General features: G+C 42.1%; 1 protein-coding gene across 1 annotated transcript in view; it reads right to left on the bottom strand.

Moving 5' to 3' along the window:
• The window catches only part of fto (FTO alpha-ketoglutarate dependent dioxygenase), a 135,330-nt gene that overhangs the window by 103,021 nt on the left and 14,100 nt on the right, over positions 1 to 18,209 (bottom strand). Inside the window, exons 2-4 of the mRNA XM_042487948.2 lie at positions 7,812 to 7,889; positions 6,186 to 7,221; positions 1,996 to 2,121 (exon numbers count right to left, since the gene is read on the bottom strand). Of these exons, the coding sequence (XP_042343882.2) occupies positions 1,996 to 2,121; positions 6,186 to 7,221; positions 7,812 to 7,889 (1,240 nt within the window). The remainder of the gene's footprint in view (positions 1 to 1,995; positions 2,122 to 6,185; positions 7,222 to 7,811; positions 7,890 to 18,209) is intronic.

Genomic DNA, 18,209 nt, shown 5'->3' on the forward strand with positions numbered 1-18,209 from the left:
CTCAGCTGAAGGCTGCTGTAAATCTTAGCAGTGTATTTATGATTTTGACATTTATGCAGAATGTACAGGTAGAGGTTCAGTGTCTTCCAACAAAACAGACACCACATGTGATTGTGCACGAGATGGATTTATGTATCTGCTGTTGGAGGGATCAAAACAGTAATCTTTTAATCATAAGACCGTCTCTCTAATCACTAGGTCAAACGCATATATTATCAAATATGTAGAAAGGTAACTGACTGGTTAATAAATAGAGAAAAAAATATTATACAATTTAATTTAATATATTTTTATGTATGTATTTTATTTTATTTAATGCATTTATTTGCGTTATTGTATTCATTTATTTAACTATATAAATTATTGTTATAGAAAAATATCAATTTGATAAATTGATTTCTAGATAAACAGTAGGTACACTTATGCTTTTGGAGATAATTGGCAGGCAGGTAGAAAGAAGTGGTTTGGGACAAAGTGTACGGCATACCAGAGCAGTCTGCAGTAAAAGGGAATTTGCCAATTTGGTATTTAAACATGGGTTAAATAAAAGATAATAGAGATCAATAACTATTAACCTGACACACCAGATGGATTGTTGCACTGAACCATTTGAGATGCCGTCATTGAAAACTGTCTAAAAAAGGGCAGGCACGCTTAAGAAAGACTTGACAGATGACTGGATGAACTATTCATCTATTGCTATTTATCACAGACTAATTTCAACCAATCAGATCAACAAAGAAGATGAGGGAAACCATCTTTTCCATCAGAAAAGCCTCCGGTGTTGTTCTTTGCTCTTCTTTCAGTGAAGAAATACTCTCTGGTTCTGACATAACTCACGCTATTGCAGCTTCCACACTAACCTCTCCAGGAGCCGCCATTTTCATTTTGAACTAACAGTCGCCTCCTCGTGCTGTTGCACGCCTCAACCACACCAGCTGCTTGTAATTTACGGATTTGATTTGCGTGTGATCTTGTGTAAAATATAGCTGATGTGCAGGTTAATATATAATACAAGTATAACATAAATGTGAGTTATAGAGAATAATAAGTGAATAAAATTCAGATACAGAGTAAAAGTGTAAATACAATTTACAGAGTACATAAAATTCACATACAATCTATATTATTTTCTCCATAAATGTGATGGATGAATATGGTGTTCAGGCTTACATTACTGAGTCATTAAAGCTAAAAATATTATATTTATCATTGAATAATGCAGAAATTCACTGCGCAGATGTAAGTTAGACTGACTTGAGATTGCACTGATTCTACCTACATACTTTTAAAAGCAAAGTGCCTTTAAAAAATGATAAATCCACTTGTTTATTCAAACAGAGGCCCTGACTTCTTGTACATCTGAATGCGAGCTTCTGCTGTGATGTGGATAAATGTCGTAACACTGTCGAAAAAATGAGAAAGCTTGGAAGGGCCCACAGGGCCAAACAGAGAAGGGTGGAAGTGTCTGCTGCTGCCAGAAGCATTAAACTGTGATTTACCACCCTGTGGTGCGCTGTATGTCCTCTCCATAGAGACATAGACAGGATGGGGTCACAGGACTTCAAAAAATAACATTTGGCTTTCTTAACCTCTCTAATGCACACAATTTCATGGAACCTTAAACTGTCATGTTCAGGCCAGGTCACCACACACACACACACACACACACACACACACACACACACACACACACGCACACACGCACACACACACGCACACACACACACACACACACACACACACACACACACACACACACCTCAGCTTCACCTCTCCTGCAGAGAGGGTTAGAGGAAGAGAACAGAGTGTGCAAGTGAAGTGCATCCTGCTGGCACAGGTCATTTGGGACAAAGTACAAGAAACACTAAAACACAGAGTTATAAAAGAGTTCCTTTCTCCAAAGTCAGACATGGAGGTGAATTTGGGCAAGTGGTGTGAGCAGCATGTTTACATGTGTGCATATCTGTGTGTGTTTTTAGTGTGTGAGAGTACCTCTCATGTAATAGCAGTCTCCAGATTCCAGCGGCAGCATCAGGCCAGGTGTATGGATGTCCCAGGCTACCTTGAGCCCAATCCTCCAGCATGCCTTCCCACTGCTGCCTCCCTCACTGCTCTCACCTGTCAGTCATACACAGCCCAACTCACTGTAACATTTGCATTTTACATTTATATTCACATTTCAGGTTTTTGGTTTGGCAGTTTCACCCAGCGTGACTTAAACTGAGTGTAAAAGTGCAAAACGCTTAAGTTCCTCACAGTTTCATGGAAAAACATGTGGTTTATCACTACATAATAATGGCTAATAAACACATTATTTTGAACACTGTTGTCTGGGTAATGCAATTCAAAACAATACCTTATATGCAGCCAAAATAAATAAATAAAATAGTAAGGAGTGCAATGATTGAATCCATACCTCCCGAACAATGGATGTTAGACGTAAGCCAGAAAGTAAGAATCACTTAACAGCAGAGCAAAGATGATTTGTGTGATCATATTGGCTGTTAGCACAGGATTTTTATGCCATCATTATGCTGTGCAAGAGGAAATTGTTGGTTAAAAGCACTTGATGTTGTTTAGTGAGTGTGTGAGAGTGTGTTATTGGACAGCAGGTATCCCATGATATTCCTGTTTCTGAACCCATTCACTGTAACCACCTCCCTGTTCTTCTCTCCCCTTCCATTCTTACACGGCACACTAAGAAAACAAGATTTGGCTCAGCTGGCCAACACCCTTCAGCAAAATCAATACTAAAGTCTTTCTGGGCCTCTCTGCCCCACAGCTGCCTTTTCCTTTGCTCAGCACGGATAAATAGTAACTTAATTTCCAGCCATTGTACTCTGAGAGCCAGCTAATGACAGCACTCCCCAAGGCCTCAGGAATGGTGGAATATCATCCTCCGTGCCGGAAAACGCTCAGTCGTGGCAGATTCCTTTGGATCAGCGCAGCTGGGAAAAACACTCAGAACATTTCTCTGGCTGAAGCAAAAAAACAAGGTGAGGCTGCTCAAAGAGTAAAAAATCAAAGGAAGCAGGTGTCATGCAAAACATCTCTTCTCTATAACATAATGTGCTGTGCTTCTTTCCTCTCAGGGACAATGTAGGAAACATGAACTTATTGTGAAAGTGCAACATTCCCCAAGGTAACAAAGTCATAAGCCTGGTTCTGGGAGTCCTCAGAGCCAGCCAGTGGGATATAGCTCCATCACGCTCTGGCCAGACTTTCCCCTCTAATGTCTGGAGCTGTGGGGTCATTCAGGACTAGAAAAGACACAGCTGCTAAGCACTGCAAGGTGTTATGCCATGGTGTTTGAAGCCTGTGTTCACAGGGTCAGAGTGGAAATGGCCTAGAACAAATCATTGAAACAGACCTCTGAAGCAGGTGTTTCTGGTTAAGAAACCCCAACGAAGAAAGCCCAGCTGTAAAGTGGGCTGGGATGTCAGAGCAGTTGGCATTTCACCTGTTTGATACTGTAAAATTACAGTTTCAAGACACAGATGCAGACTGTGTAGAGCTCAAACCATTAACAGTGGGGCAGCCTCTAGCTCAGTGAGTAGAGTGTGCGCCCCATGCAGGCTCAGTCCCTAGCAGGCCTTGCGGCCCTTTGCTGTGTTTCATCCCCGTTCTCTCTCCCCCTTTCCTGTCACTCTCTGACTGCACTATAATAAAGGCATGAAAAGCCAAAAAATAATTAAATCTTTAAACCATTAACAGTGCAGCACCTGTACTGTGTGCCTGATGAAGCTGCACCTTTGACTTTATTTTAAAATCCACTGATTTCGTTTGATGATAAAGGGTTAATGCGAAAAAGTAATCCTCAAAAGTGAACTTCATTAACTCTTTAAAACCTGAGAGAAGGCGACAAGAACATTATCAAGACGAAGATATGAGAGAATTACCTGAAAATAAGCAAACTAACTAGAAATTACTAAATGTTTCAAAAAATCAAAAATAAGTTTAAACAAGTAATAAAGAAACAGAAAGAAAATGACCCTGAGAAAGTGGTAAAAATAATCTATTACCTAATTATAATAATTATAAATATAGTTTTCTGGACATTTTCCCTAGTTTTTCTTTAGTAATATCTGAACTAAAATTTGGGTAATTTTTTGTCACATTTTACTAATTCTTAGTGTTTTGCGGGGCATTTCTTGCCAAGTTGCTCTTTATGTTTTTTTCTTTTTGTCCCTAAATCAAACCAATTTTCTCAGGTTGCACAGATTTAAATGCTTATGAACACAGCACAAGAAACCTGATGTCGATCAAGGTGTTATAGGGTTAATGGTATATTGTGCAGGACTTGTTGTTTACCGTTTGCAAACAATATCGATGACAAAAGTGACAGTGAAAGCCAATCACAGATTCACTCTTGTTTGTGTTTGTTTCAGCGCTGTGACAGCATTTTTTTAACTTCTTCTTGGAAAAAATACAGGCATAGTGCAGAGTCTCTGCTAACAAATATACCACCACACACTTCTAGTGGGCAAGTGATGATTGAGAGGAATTACTTTTGTAGAGGTCGATCCATTGTTTGTTAGGAAAATCTCATACCTTTAACCATTAGTGTTGTTGGTGTTATTTTTACAATAAAAAGGAGGATGCATTTTGCATTCTATTACCACCATTAAATGGTGGTAGGCCTACAGTCTCCCATAGTTGCTTTGCATCTGCTCTAAAAAGCAAAGTTCCTGTCTCACTGAGATTCTCTATCAACTCCATCAGCAAGCACTATCAGCTCCTGAAAGAGTGCACGTTCCATAATTAGGAGACATCGTATTATCCATACAGTACAGTCTAGGAACACTTATCAAAGCAGGGCTCATTATTCCATATCAGATAATTGCACATCGATCATTTCTTGGGGAAATGATTTAGATGAGATGCGGTGAGCGTGATAAGGCCTGTTTGTTAGACTGCGCCATTGAGCGCATGTTAAGAGCTCAGATCCAAATGTCTGTGATCTCCCAACGCACGGGCGGCGATAAGGCTGTCAGCAGCAAGCCAGTGATGACATTTGATAATGCCCTGACACTATCACATAGATGGATCTGATGACTGCCTCACCAGAGGCCATGTCTACAGCTGCTACAGCGCTGCTGTAGGGCCATAATACACAAGGTTAGCTGTATCTGATCCACCATAAAGCAACTGAGATAAGTTGATGGGATATTGAAGTGATACAAAAAAAGGAATCTTAATTTTGGAACGAACATGCCAAAGACATGCATGATATACTTTTGATTTTAAGGACCAGTGTGTAAAATTTAGGGAGATATATTGGAAGAAATGGAATATGATATAATGTTGTGACGTGTTTTCCTTACCTAAGAATGAGCCATTTATATCTACACAGAGAGAGGGTTACTTCTTTATGGAGATCAGTGTGTTGCATCGCCATACCTCTACAGTAGCCGAGAACCGTCAAACCAAACATTTGCTCCAGATATGGCCATTCACGTTTTCACATTCTCCCAGCGGCCACCACAGTAAGAAGCCCAATCGCAGTAAGTAGTGCCAGAGGTTCACAGTTTGTAAGTTGAAAGAGCTTTATTCAGTGTTTCTAGCTGTTCAAATCACTGAATTTGTATGTTTTTTAGTGGACGCGACCTTCGTGGATAATTCAGCTTCCGGTGAAAACCTCCTGAATGTCTGGATCTTAAGTTATCAGAGAAAAAGGTAACTTCACTTTAGCATGTGTAGCACTTTAGCAAGCCACTTGCAGCGACACGCCAAAGTCTGTCAGATTTTTAAGTTGAAACTGCCTCTAGAGAGAAGAGACCTCTATTCAAATCATGGTAAAAACTTCTTGAATGTCTGGATCAGAAAAAGGTGAGCAAACATTGACTTATGAGAGAAAAGACGTGAGCATGTTGTGCGCAAGCAGCCTGTCCCCAAGATGCCAAACTGCAGCAGAGATTCCCTGATTTTACTGTGAAACTACTTTATTCAGTGTTTATTGCTGTTTTAATTTCCTGATTTGTTTGTTTGGAGAGGAAGAGACCTCTGTGGATAATTCGGCTCCCGAAAAAGGTAGTAGTGTAGTTCACCGCTAGACGCCACTGAATCCCCCTACATTTCACACTTCACCTTTCAGTGTATAAATGTGAAATCTACAGATCTGAACTTGAGCTATCCAGTTAGCATAATTGTGATAAATGAGCTATTTTAGCTTTGACCCTTACCTTTTTCCTCGTGACAGCTATAGCTGTAAACAGCCACCGGCGTATGAGTGATGAGGTTCTCATCATGGTGCCACCCTACTGCCATTTTCCCCATGCCATAGTAAGGCTCCTCTTTGAGTTGGCTCATAGCTGCCGGGTCCATGTAGTTGAGTAGGGTGACATTGAACTTGACCGGACCAGTGCACACCGGCGGAGGACTCGGCTGGGAACAGCTCTGCCCGCTTGCCTGTTCCTTCCTGTCTTCAATGTGATAATCTGACAAACTATGCTTGAGTTGGGTCAAGGGTTTCTCCTGGGCCCCAAGTCCCACAGGTTTAGTCTCAGGGCCAGTCAGGGCCTTGGGTGCCCAGCCGGGGAATTTGCCTTCACTGTGCTCTGACCCTGCTGCGACAACCATTTCACTTGGTTTGGCCTGGGAGGACTCTCCCTCCTCGCTGCTGTGTTTGGACTCAGTCTCCCATTCTCCTTCCTGTTTGGACCCAGAGCAGCCCTCTTCACTGTGTTTTGACTCAATGTCCCACTCTTCACTGTGCTTGGACTCTGTGTCCCCCTCCTCGCTTTGTCGAGACTCTGAGTCCCCTCCTTCACTATTCTTGGAGTCTTCACTGTGCTTAGACCCTGTGTCCCCCTCTTCACCCTGCTTGGCCTCTGTCTCCCCCTTCACACATTGTGTCAGCCTGTCTCCCTCCTTTAGCTGAGACACGTCAGAGCAGAAGAAGGTGTTAAGCTCCCACAATGCCTTGCAAGCAGCCCTCAAGTCAGGGTCACAACAGTTTTGTCCTTTGACATCAGCATCCTCACTGTGCCAGGGGATGGTAAAGAGCCGTGTGTCCAGATAGCGATAGGTGTGGCCCGGCTCACCCAGCAGAGCCCGGGAAACGGCGGTGAACACATCTCTGTCACGGACACGTACCAAATCCCTCAGGAGGCATCCCTTCCTTCTTAGGGTGAGCAGAGCTGCCTGCACCCGGCCATGGAGCTCCACAGGCAACGAGCAGGATCTCCTCAGAATCAGGCCAGAGTAACTGGAGTCCCACTTGGAAACACAAGACATTCTTATCAGGATGATCATGACATACAAAAGCATAAACGAAACAGAATTACAATCTTATTTGACAAACATGCTTCTGTTTCAGATCTTGAGTAAAATATTACACAATACAGGGCTGTAGCAGCAGATGATAATCAGAGCATGTGAGCGCAGTGGAGTGGGTGAGGATTCATGGAACTGTTGGGTTACTTCGGTCAAAGCCAATCCAGGCCGTTCCTGTCAATACTCAGTGTTAAATTTAGATTTGTAAACTCCATGGTCGAGACGGCTGCAGTAAATCTTTGACAGAAAACAGTGTGTGTGTACAAAACACAGACGCATTATGGGTCAGGCATGCTTCGTACTCATGGTGTGAGCGGTGCAAGTGCAAAATTGGAGCGGGATGAAGCGGGAGAAAAGGCAACGCACCAACTTTTAAAAAATCTGCCCTGCGCTCCATCCAAAATCCTTCCGCTCCCACTTGCACTCACATTCCGCTCACATGCTCTGATTATGGTAGGCGAAAGGCTGCTGTAGGCCATTTAAAATATAGGTCTAGGCATCAGTAGCATTATCTGGAAGTGTGGCTGGCTCACCAGTTGCTGATAGCCCCGATCTGAAGGTCCCAGAAAGGGGATCTTCTGGTCTCCCAACTCCTGCAGTAGCTTCCGCCTCTGTGGAACACAACACAGTAAAACAGGCTGATAAGTAACAGCAGGGACCTTCTGTATCTAGTTATTAAGGGGTTTTTTAAATGCTTGTGTAAGTTACAAATTACCTCTATTCAAATATATTCAGTGTATAACTTTTGGAGAATTTGGCCACAGAGAAGCTGTGGGGGCAAACTGATTGAAGTAAGAAAACTCCTGCACATAGAGCTGAAAACGTCCACCCAACTTTCTAACACCAAACTGTGATTGGGCACCAAAATTTCATCATGATCTCATGACTTTATGGGTTAAGAATCTATACAAAAACACTGAGTGTGTGAGACACTCTCTTATGGCCCTGTATGGCCCACATAAGTCTGTCTGCCACTTCCACTGTGGCACTTTATTTTAAATCACTGGAAACGCAATCTTTAAATACAAGACCGCCTTTTCCTGGCAGGAACATCGCATTTGCTGAGTTGAATACATTTCTTACCATCTAACCTTGCCTCACTATAAATATATTCTATAAAAATAAACAGAGTGAAATGTAAAATAACATTGCACACCTGAGTATAGGGACAAACAAACAATAACAAACTGTTAAACTCAAATCACACAAACTGAATTACATGGTATTTGGGAAAGAAATTAATAAATGAATTTTGACAAATGATGCTCCCACAATGGGTTGAGACAGCACTGGAACCTGGTCGTTTTCATTGACGTCTCACATTTTTATGATTTTGTGAAGGCTGCCGTGGGGTTCCTCACAACCTTATAAAAGATGCCCTGTGCCATACCGTGCTCCCCCAATAAAAATGTCAACCTGGTGGAGCGATCAAAGTACTTTTCATTGGGACGCATTCCATTCGGACCTGTAAATCCAATGGCAACTGGCATAAAAACTATATGCCCAAATAAATTTCACAACTATTTCCCCACCCTGCCTCCCGTATGTGCTTGTGCGAAGGCGTGTTTATGTGGAGGCGTTGTATTTCTGTGTAGATGTGGGTTCAGAACCCCATTCAGGTGCATAGTCTCACACACACACACACACACACACACACACACACACACACACACACACACACACAACCTCTGCATGGTGTCTCAGCAGCAGGGGAAGGAGAAATGTCACCGACATGCCACTGTCTTTTTACATCTTTAAAAGTTTTGCATGAATGACCAGTGCATCGGTTGTGATAGTTTGAGGAGAACCGACCCTGTGTATATTTCCAAGACATTTACACAAGCGTCTCACATTTCTTCTGCGCTAATAATGCCAAAGACCTCATGTGGCACACTACAGGATATTTGGGAAGCGGCTGCCAAAACATGTCCTGACTTTTAGAGTGAAATAAAAGTCCTGTTAATAACATTAAAGTGCAGGTATAAAAAAAGATGCGTGTCCTGACTCGAAAGGGGCTTTGAATCAAAAAGAGGGCATGCGGTGAGAGTATGTGTATTAAAGACAGGAGGGAGGAAAACAGAACCCAATAACGTAAGCCGAAAAGATGGGAGGGCATCAGATCAGAAGGCAGTTTGGTGAATTTACCTTCAGGGCTGAGTTTCTACTTGAGACTAAACAACACAACACCTGCTGGAAGTTTTTTTAAAGGATGCACATGAGTGTACAGGCCTTCCAAGTTATTCTGGAACAAACAAAAACAGACTTGCAGACAGTTGGAATCTAAAAACAAAACAACATGCACTATTCATGGCCAGACTGCATTCAAAGGCTGTTGGAGGAAATTGACATGCTGACACACATTCATTGGTGTCAAATTCTAACTCATGACAGAAGCTCAAGATATCAAGGTGAGACTCTGGACTAGTGTTGTATGTATGTGTGTGTGTGTGTGTGTGTGTGTGTGTGTGTGTGTGTGTGTGTGTGTGTGTGGGTGGGTGTGTGTGTGTTCGTGTTTGTGTGTGTGTCTGTTTATCTGGGTGCTGCTGTGAGCCTGTACAGATCCATATCCTAGCATCCATTGACTGTAGACGTGCACATCCATGCACATAAGTTAGATCCTTACAGTCTGCTTAAGTCACAGTGTGCAAACCACTATTGTGTACACAAGCAAGAAAGTGTGTCTTCATACTGTATGTATGTGAGTAGGCCTCCAAAATACACACACATACATGCCCATGCTAAAAACGCGCAGCAGGGGTAGCGTGCATGATGCCTCAACGCCAATCGCACACAGCCAGGGCTGTCACATACATGTCAAATGCATCAAGCTACTCAGAAATTCCACAGAAAAAAAGGAAAGACAAGAAGTTACCGGAGCCCTCTGAAGCAGATGGACTCTCTCAGTATCAGAGGACCGCTGTGTCTGTCTCCCTGTCTCTGTGTCTGCACCTGATTCTAGAAGGAAAACCACAAGGTGCAAAAAGAAAGAAAAAAAAGGTCTGCGTTTCCGCTCAGACCCAAGAAACGAGATTACCAATCCCATAATAACGCAGATGCTTCATGGTAGCCGCACCAACAGTCTGCACTGAGTGATATATCTGATGCTTTTTTTTTCTTTTTTTAATCTCTCTCTTCCTTGATGGGATTATTCCCTCAGCCAGACTGTTTATCACAGAAAAACATATTAGGTAGAATAGAACTCAATTGGTTTGCTTTGATCTTGGCCTATAAGAGATATCAAACTGTGTACCATATATTTATTAATTTCATTTATTTTCCATCTGTGACACTTCAACGGACACTTTCTTCAAAGCGTTCTTCGCAGAGTAGATTAATGTCCAGCGCTTAGCATCAATAGCTCAAAAAAGCCAGATAACGCCGCCGCTGTGGGGATAAAAACACTTCCAGTCTAACTCGTGTCTGCCCCAGAGGCTGCATCGGAACGTACTGAATGCGATACGACTGCTGAAGAAGGACACATGAGTCCCACTGGACTTGTCTCGATTCGGCTGATGCATCATAAACTGTAGATAAAAACTACATAGTAGAGTAAGCTCTGAAGATGACTTGATAAGTCCAAGTGTCAACACTTCCTGTGATTTCCATTATACAATGTTTGGTTAGTCATGTTTAGTAGGTGACATCATTTTACACATAAATCTGATATCAGTGCCGAGGCGAGACCCCCCCTCTTGGTTTATGCCATTTGATTTTCCCTTACTCTTGTACTTGCTCTCCATATATGCTTCACTCCAACATTTCTCTTTTGTTAATGATTTTTCTGAATGTCTTTTTATTTTTTTAAATATTAATAATTGTTTTTCTTGAGCAATTTTGGAGCCCCCCTCTGGGTGACACACCTGGTGGCTTCCTATGCCACCTATAAGAAGATCTGCCACTGGCTGATCTCTTTAAGTTCTTAATATTTTAAATATTTTCTTCAAGACCTCCAGCCAAAAGAGGGCAGCACTTTCTCTTTTGAAGAAAGTGCCGCAGACTGCAGACAGACAGAAAACTTTGGCTCTCAAACAGGCCTTGTGCAGCCCCGAGGAATGACGTGATGAGAGATAGCTGAGTAATAGAGCTCCATGTTGAAACAGCGAGCCATTGGTACTTGTGTGACACCCATTTCAGAACTGGTTCTCTTCTGCAAAAGTGATGGTGAATCAACAGTTTTGACAAGTCGGCTGTAAAACTTCGGACTCAAACAGACGGACTACCCGTGTGCATCAAAGGCGCTTCCGTCCCGGTCCATTTGGCACCGGATCGCAGAATGTCGTGAGTTTGTGTGAAACGACACAGGGCATAGAGAAGGGCAGGGAATGCCCACCCCGCAAGAACATTTATGTTTGCATATGCGATGCTGAAGCACATAAATTCTGCAGGAGCCTTGAGAATTCAGCTTTGTATTTAGAAAATCATACACATGGGGAGCAACTGAAGAAACCTCTTGGATCAAAAACCCAGGGCTCTTCACCTATCTGTGGTTGACTTGTTCCATAAAGGTCTCCATAGTTTGAAGTCTACCTCATCTTCAGGGTATGTCACGAGATTGAACTATGGTGAGATAACACAGCACCTAGGTGCCACCACACACAAGCACCCACACAAGTGCACACTTACACGACCACACATGCAGATTGAGGTTATTTTGCAGTGTTTCTCGCAGCAGATTTTTCATTTGAAATGTTTGGTTTTTTTAGAATATATATCTAAAAATATATTAATCCAACGTCAGACACACAGAAAAACAGCATCTCCGATAGAACAATGTCAGAAATGACCTCTTTCAACTATTTTCACAGATTGTGTTTCTTCGTCTCATGTATGCCACACCAATAAAAAAGAAGAAAAATATTCAGGGTAAAAATTAACTACTTCACACTTCAGGCTTTGTTTACTGCCTCTTGTGGCATTCATTTATTTTAGGAATGCCAGTTACAAGTTTGGTGACTCAGTGTGACGGTGAGCAGGCTGGTCAATGGCTAACTAGAATGTGTGGGAGTTGACCTCAGAGCTTGGGTGTTGGTAATGTGTAACCCCGTGTCTTCGCACTCCTGCTCAGGATCAGCCCATGAATATGCTTTACACTGAGAGCCAGAGGTCAGTTGGGAGGATGTTGCCAGAAAAATCCAGTGTTGATTTCCTTAACAAAAACTACAGTTTGACTAAATATGTTCATCACCAACCTTTTTTTCCATAACTTAGACAAGACGATGATGTCAGAGCACTGACATCATTAAACACCAACTCTGACTATATTAGCACGCAGTATAAAAAATTTAAAAAAAAAAAAATCTACTAAAATTTCTCTTTATTTTCTTTGACAAAAAAGAGTAGACAAAATATTATACACTGTTTCCCTAGGCCAGTTGTTGAACCATGTTGGTTCAAAATAAGTATGCATTGGGAACCTGCTCCATGTCTGGATGTGTTCCTTAAATTGATACCATCTGGCCACTAAACCAGACACTTTGTCCAAAGCTACATTATTAATCGTTCAATCCATGTTTTTCCATTAGATAACAATAGCATAAATATTATGTGAAAAAACTGACTAAAATGTTCAAGACAATCTGATGACTACAAAGACTAAACGCTGAACAGTTTTTATTGATAGAAATTATTTATGGATTTCTTTGATCACGAGAAAGGCCCAGACACACCAAAGAAATAGCAGCAACAAAGACCGACTGTTGTGACACCTTTAAGACTAAAATGCCCAGACTTTTAGTCAGCTAAAATTTGAGTAAAGTAGAATCACCACCTCGCAGTTGTAAGCCTCCATGGACCAGTCAAGGTGTACTTAGAGTTTACATCCATGTTTATGAAAAAACACATCTTACCTCTGGCAACACAGTAGATCTACAAAATCAGCACAGTTTCAAGGTGTCACTAATTCAGGATCTGACCAAATGTAAATAAATAATGTATAAATAATAAATTAAATAATGTCCAGAAAATATTATGTCACATTAGTTAGTTAACCTTTGACCTTTAGGATTAGAAATTTATGTGAAATGTTGTCATAATTAGCATCTAAATTCTTGAGTTGAGCAAAAAACATGTTTTGTGAGGTCAGACTGACCTTGACCTTTGACCACCAAATACTAATCGATTTATTCTTGAGTCCTAGTGAGGTATGTGCCAAATTGGAGGAAATTCCTCAAGATATTCTTGAGACAGGGACAGACAGACAACCTGATAACATCAATCACTGGTGCAGAGGCATAACATTTTAAAAATGTAATTAAAAAAAAACAAAGGATGAGGTTGACTAAAAATGATAAAAACAGGCCGCCTAGCAGCTCACCTGGTAGCAGGCTCCCCACGTTCCATGTACAAAGACTATGTCCTTGCCGCAGTGGCCGTGGGTTCGATTCATGCATGCATGTCATATTCCCTACAGTTAACCCATCCAAATAAAGGCAAAAAGCCCCAAAAAATCATTTTTTTTAAAAAAAAAGATAAAAACAACAATGACATCTGACAGAGAACTTAGACTATAAAAAAAAAAAGCTGACAAAATTAACATTAGAAACATCTACAAACAACTGGCTTTCAGCTTTTTTCTGGATATGTATTTACAAAACCAATTTGACATGTAAGTTGAGCCTACATTTGCATATCATGTTTAATGCAAGGTCATCCATCCAAGCTCGTGCAAATAAAATGGTTCAGATGTTTATGCTCAGTGTTTAAGAACATAATCCTCAGCATGTTTCTAATATTGATACAATTTGCAGATAAAATACAAGGAATGGGTCAGATTAAATATATCAAATTCAGAAACTTTTTTTTGTTTTGTTTTGTCCATTTAAAATAGTAAAAAAATATGAAAGACAAATGTTCCCAGAAATAACTGTGTATAACAGCTATGCCATTCACCACTGCATTTGTATATTTAATCAATGAAGTGAACATTGTGTATATATTGACAGACATGTTCAGCATTTGTTCAGTGGGGGTCCACAGGTGGGGTACGTGATGACAAATGGCAGACAGGCCGGCTCTGGCCCGTTAATTGTTGTTGGAGGCTGAAGGCTGCGTTGCTCATTTCACCTCGCGACAGGTCGGCAGGGGACGTGATCATTAATATTAGAACATTTCCATCCATCTACCTGAACAAGAGGGCAGTCATTTAAAGGGCTGGCGCTGGGCAGACCTTTCACGCCCTGTTTATAACACTCATCTAAGCACATTACCAGAGCTGTGGGGGACCACTGCCAGTCATTAATTACGTTCCCACACACACACACACACACACACACACGCACAACCTTTATTGGCGCCCAGTCACATCTGAAAAATGTCACACATGAGAGATAAGGTACACATCCGGTGTGCCATTTCAACTAAACATCAAAAGTCCTGTCAAATTCTCTCTCTGTGAGTCATGTGTGCACTTTCTCACACAAACACTTACTTAAAGCAACTCTTCCAGTCATCCCAGGGTACGTGTAATTCTGTCATATGGTGAGTATGTATGCATGCGTGTGAGAGAGGAGGAGATGAAGAAAAAAAAGGAGTGCTGGACCTCATCTGTTTTTTGATCTCTCTCACTGCACCTGACAAGCTTACAGAGAGACCCAGGTTTCCAGATCAATCATTCAAAAGTATTTACAAATGCACAAAGCCAGACACGGACAGGTTGGCACATGGCCACTCTGTTTAAGTGCTTTTCAATGTGTCTGTGGTGTCAACATCTATTTCACACTTATCTACACCTCAAAGGGGAAAAAATGATGTTTCTGTGACCTTTAGCAAGTGTCAAATCTGGAGAGGAGAAGAGGGGAAAAGAAGAGAGACGGAGAAGGGCGATTTAAGAGATCTGTCCATGTATGCCTTACATAACCTTTTTATTTATCCGGAGGAGATTGACTGAACACGCTCTTTATCAGAAACATACTGGCAGCTTCACACTCGCATACTTACACAATTTCACACATAGGAGCAGCCCAGTACATCTTAAGATTTCTAGTGGACCATAAAAAGTTTCTCCTTTCTTTGTTGGAGGAACTCCGGGGTTAATTGTCTTGTTTAAGGGCATCTGCTTTACGCCTAAACTAGCCACCTCGTCATCACAAGAGCCACATGAACTCTTGGCTACCACCACCGATATGCAAGGGCCATTTTCCGTTTTGCCTTAATTGTTAGTTTGCGGCCAGGCCGTAATGTTTCCATTAAGATTATGTCGATCGAGAAAAGCTTTTTAGTTTTCACCTTCAAATTACAACATGCTTTCATGAGGTCAGCTGTTTTCCATGTGGAATGGCCAGTTTTAATGCAGACGCGGTCCCTTGGTATTCAGACAGGGTCCACAGGAAAGTCAGGGGAAAGAGTGAGAAAATGAGGAATGGAGAGGGATGGAGGGAGGAAAGAAAGAGAAGGAGAGAAAGGAGAGCGCTGATTGAAAGACTGTGATTAGCAGTTTTCAGCGGGGCACCGGGGCCATTGAGTTGTTCTAACAGGGTTGTCGCGTCTCGAGGTGCAGTCAAGGAGAAGTCAGTGCTTTAGAAAGCTCCCTCAATTTCTCCATCCCCCCTCCCCTCCCTCTTCTCATTCACTCTCACCACCCAGCCACACTTTTCCTGCCCCTCCAAAAAATCAATATGGCTGTGCAAAGTGCAGCTCGGCCCAGGGGGAGGGCCGGCTAGCTGTGAGGGGCTAGATGCGGAGCTTACAGGGGAGGACAAGAGGCGTCCTCCAGGCCTGTCCCACAGGCAGTGTCAAGGACAGACCTGAGTACCAGAGGACTGAGGCCACCACACCGCCCTTCCCCTCAGCGTCTTTCCTTCTCATTCTCTCTCTGTGCTGGCCGGGCTCGGCCGGCTCAGCGGGGCAGAAGAGATCGATAAGCAGGTGGAGCGTTTAAAATCCCCAGCTCCAGAGGCTGACGTTACGCTCCTCAAGAGCCCAGCAGACCAACACATTGCTCAGGGCAGAGCAGCTGGATGGATGGATGGAGTGGGTGTACGGTGGTCACCCCTAGTCATTGAAAGGTTTGTGATTTGTGACAATAAACAATTCAATAGCACTTAGCCGTACACTGTGTCTGAGGGGTGTAGAGCCAGACTCTTCACACACGCCGCCATTGTCTCAACATGTCACAGATCAGTAGCATTCAGGCAGGTCAGGCAGCCATAGACCAACATACTCTTTTACTGTATCTCACTGTAAGTCAAGTCGCTGCAACTATGGTATACCGCCATATATTAATGGAAAAATGGCATCAAAAAAAAGAAAAAACTGGCATCATTGTCAACAGCGGTGTTCCTCATTTCCATACAGTAGGCTTGACAAGGAAGCCTGTACATGATGTGGATGAAGTGTGCAAGGAGGATTTCAGTCCTGCCGCGTGTCTCCGTGTGTGAGTGACTGATCAGAGCCGAAGTGGCTTGTGTCTCTAATCCGGTACCACTGTTAGACAGTGCAAAGACCCGGCTCTGTGTACCGCGGCACGGGTTGATCAAACCCATCATGTGACAAGCAACCTCTTCAAATGACGATGATTTCCCAGCTCTGTGTCCTTTCGGCTCCATATTAGATCATCTTCTGACACTACCGAGTCTGGTACTTCATCTGGGATAAAGATGATGCGCAATCCGACCAGAGGGGCCGGGAGTCAAGGGTAAACGAGGGGCTGAGACGGGGGGGGAACTGCGCCGGATTGGCTGACAGCTGTGACAATTATCATGTGGTACATGCTAAACATAAGATTTGATAAAGTGTGTTGCTTGACAAAACACTTCAAGGATATTTTATCATCAGTTCAGCTGTGTGTCACATTCACACGCAACATATAAATTGAACCGTTTTGGTGGGAAAAAAAACGTAGATCATACAACATATAAATAAAAGAGGATCTTGTCTGCTTGATTTTTTTTCCTTTCTGTCAAAATATGACTAGTTTCTATGGCTGGACCCAAATATTTGGCTATTTAAATATCCGTTAACTGTATGGGTTTTCAGTTTTCAATTCAGGGATTTTTTTTTGTTGCTGTTTTTTGCAATGGACAAATGCCACTTCAATGTTTGTGATAAATAACTAAATACATCTCAGATCTTTGATGTGTTGGAGTTACTATGCTTTCCTTGTTTCATGGGGCTTTGCCAGGTTATTATCAGTAGTTTGTAGTTCTATAATAATTTGTCCATGTTAATAAAAAATTGTCACAAGGTGTGTAATGTCCCAAACACTGGACCCCCCCCCCCACAGCTCACCCAGAGTGGAGCCCTTTCCTGTCGCACACAAATTTCTTCCATAGGATACTTATCATTTCAGACACGAGACAAAAATGAACAGATTACTGTAAATCACCTTCCAGCCACAGCTTTGAATATTCGTTGTTGATTAATGCTGAAGCTCCGGAGCCCATAAAATGGTCTACTTTTCCGCTATCAACTATATCATATTTTTTTCTCATGACAACTAGAAGGACAAGATCTTGACTTATTTGTTGGATCTGATTTTTAAATATGGTATTAACAAGCTAGAGCAGCAGCCTAGGTTTAAATGCCCACAGTCACCTAAGCCACTAGAAAAACATATGGCACAAAACAGATGTGGACTGAACATCTAGGACAGGTCTAATTCTATCTCATGTCGTCTTTGACCCAAATAAACTGGCATTATGATGTGACCTCAGATTAATATTGAATTAAGGAGCGAATATCATTTGTGGCTGTTTACACGACCGTCATCCTCGTCTTCCTGGAATCCTGCGGCAGATAAGTTTGCTATAATGGCATTAGCCAAATCCTGAAGTATAGCAGACGGCACTTGTCTTGCTTGAGAAGCCACCTCATTTCTTTATTTATTTTTCCTTCACTCATTCTGAACAAAGGAAAATATTCTACCAGGAATTGAATAGCTTAATCCTCTTTTCACTCTTCCCAGTATCTTGAATGGTGACAGATTAACATTCGGG

This window comes from Plectropomus leopardus, chromosome 1 (assembly GCF_026936395.1).
Source record: "Plectropomus leopardus strain MGB_pleo_1.0 chromosome 1, ASM2693639v1, whole genome shotgun sequence".
Lineage (NCBI taxonomy): Eukaryota > Metazoa > Chordata > Actinopteri > Perciformes > Serranidae > Plectropomus > Plectropomus leopardus.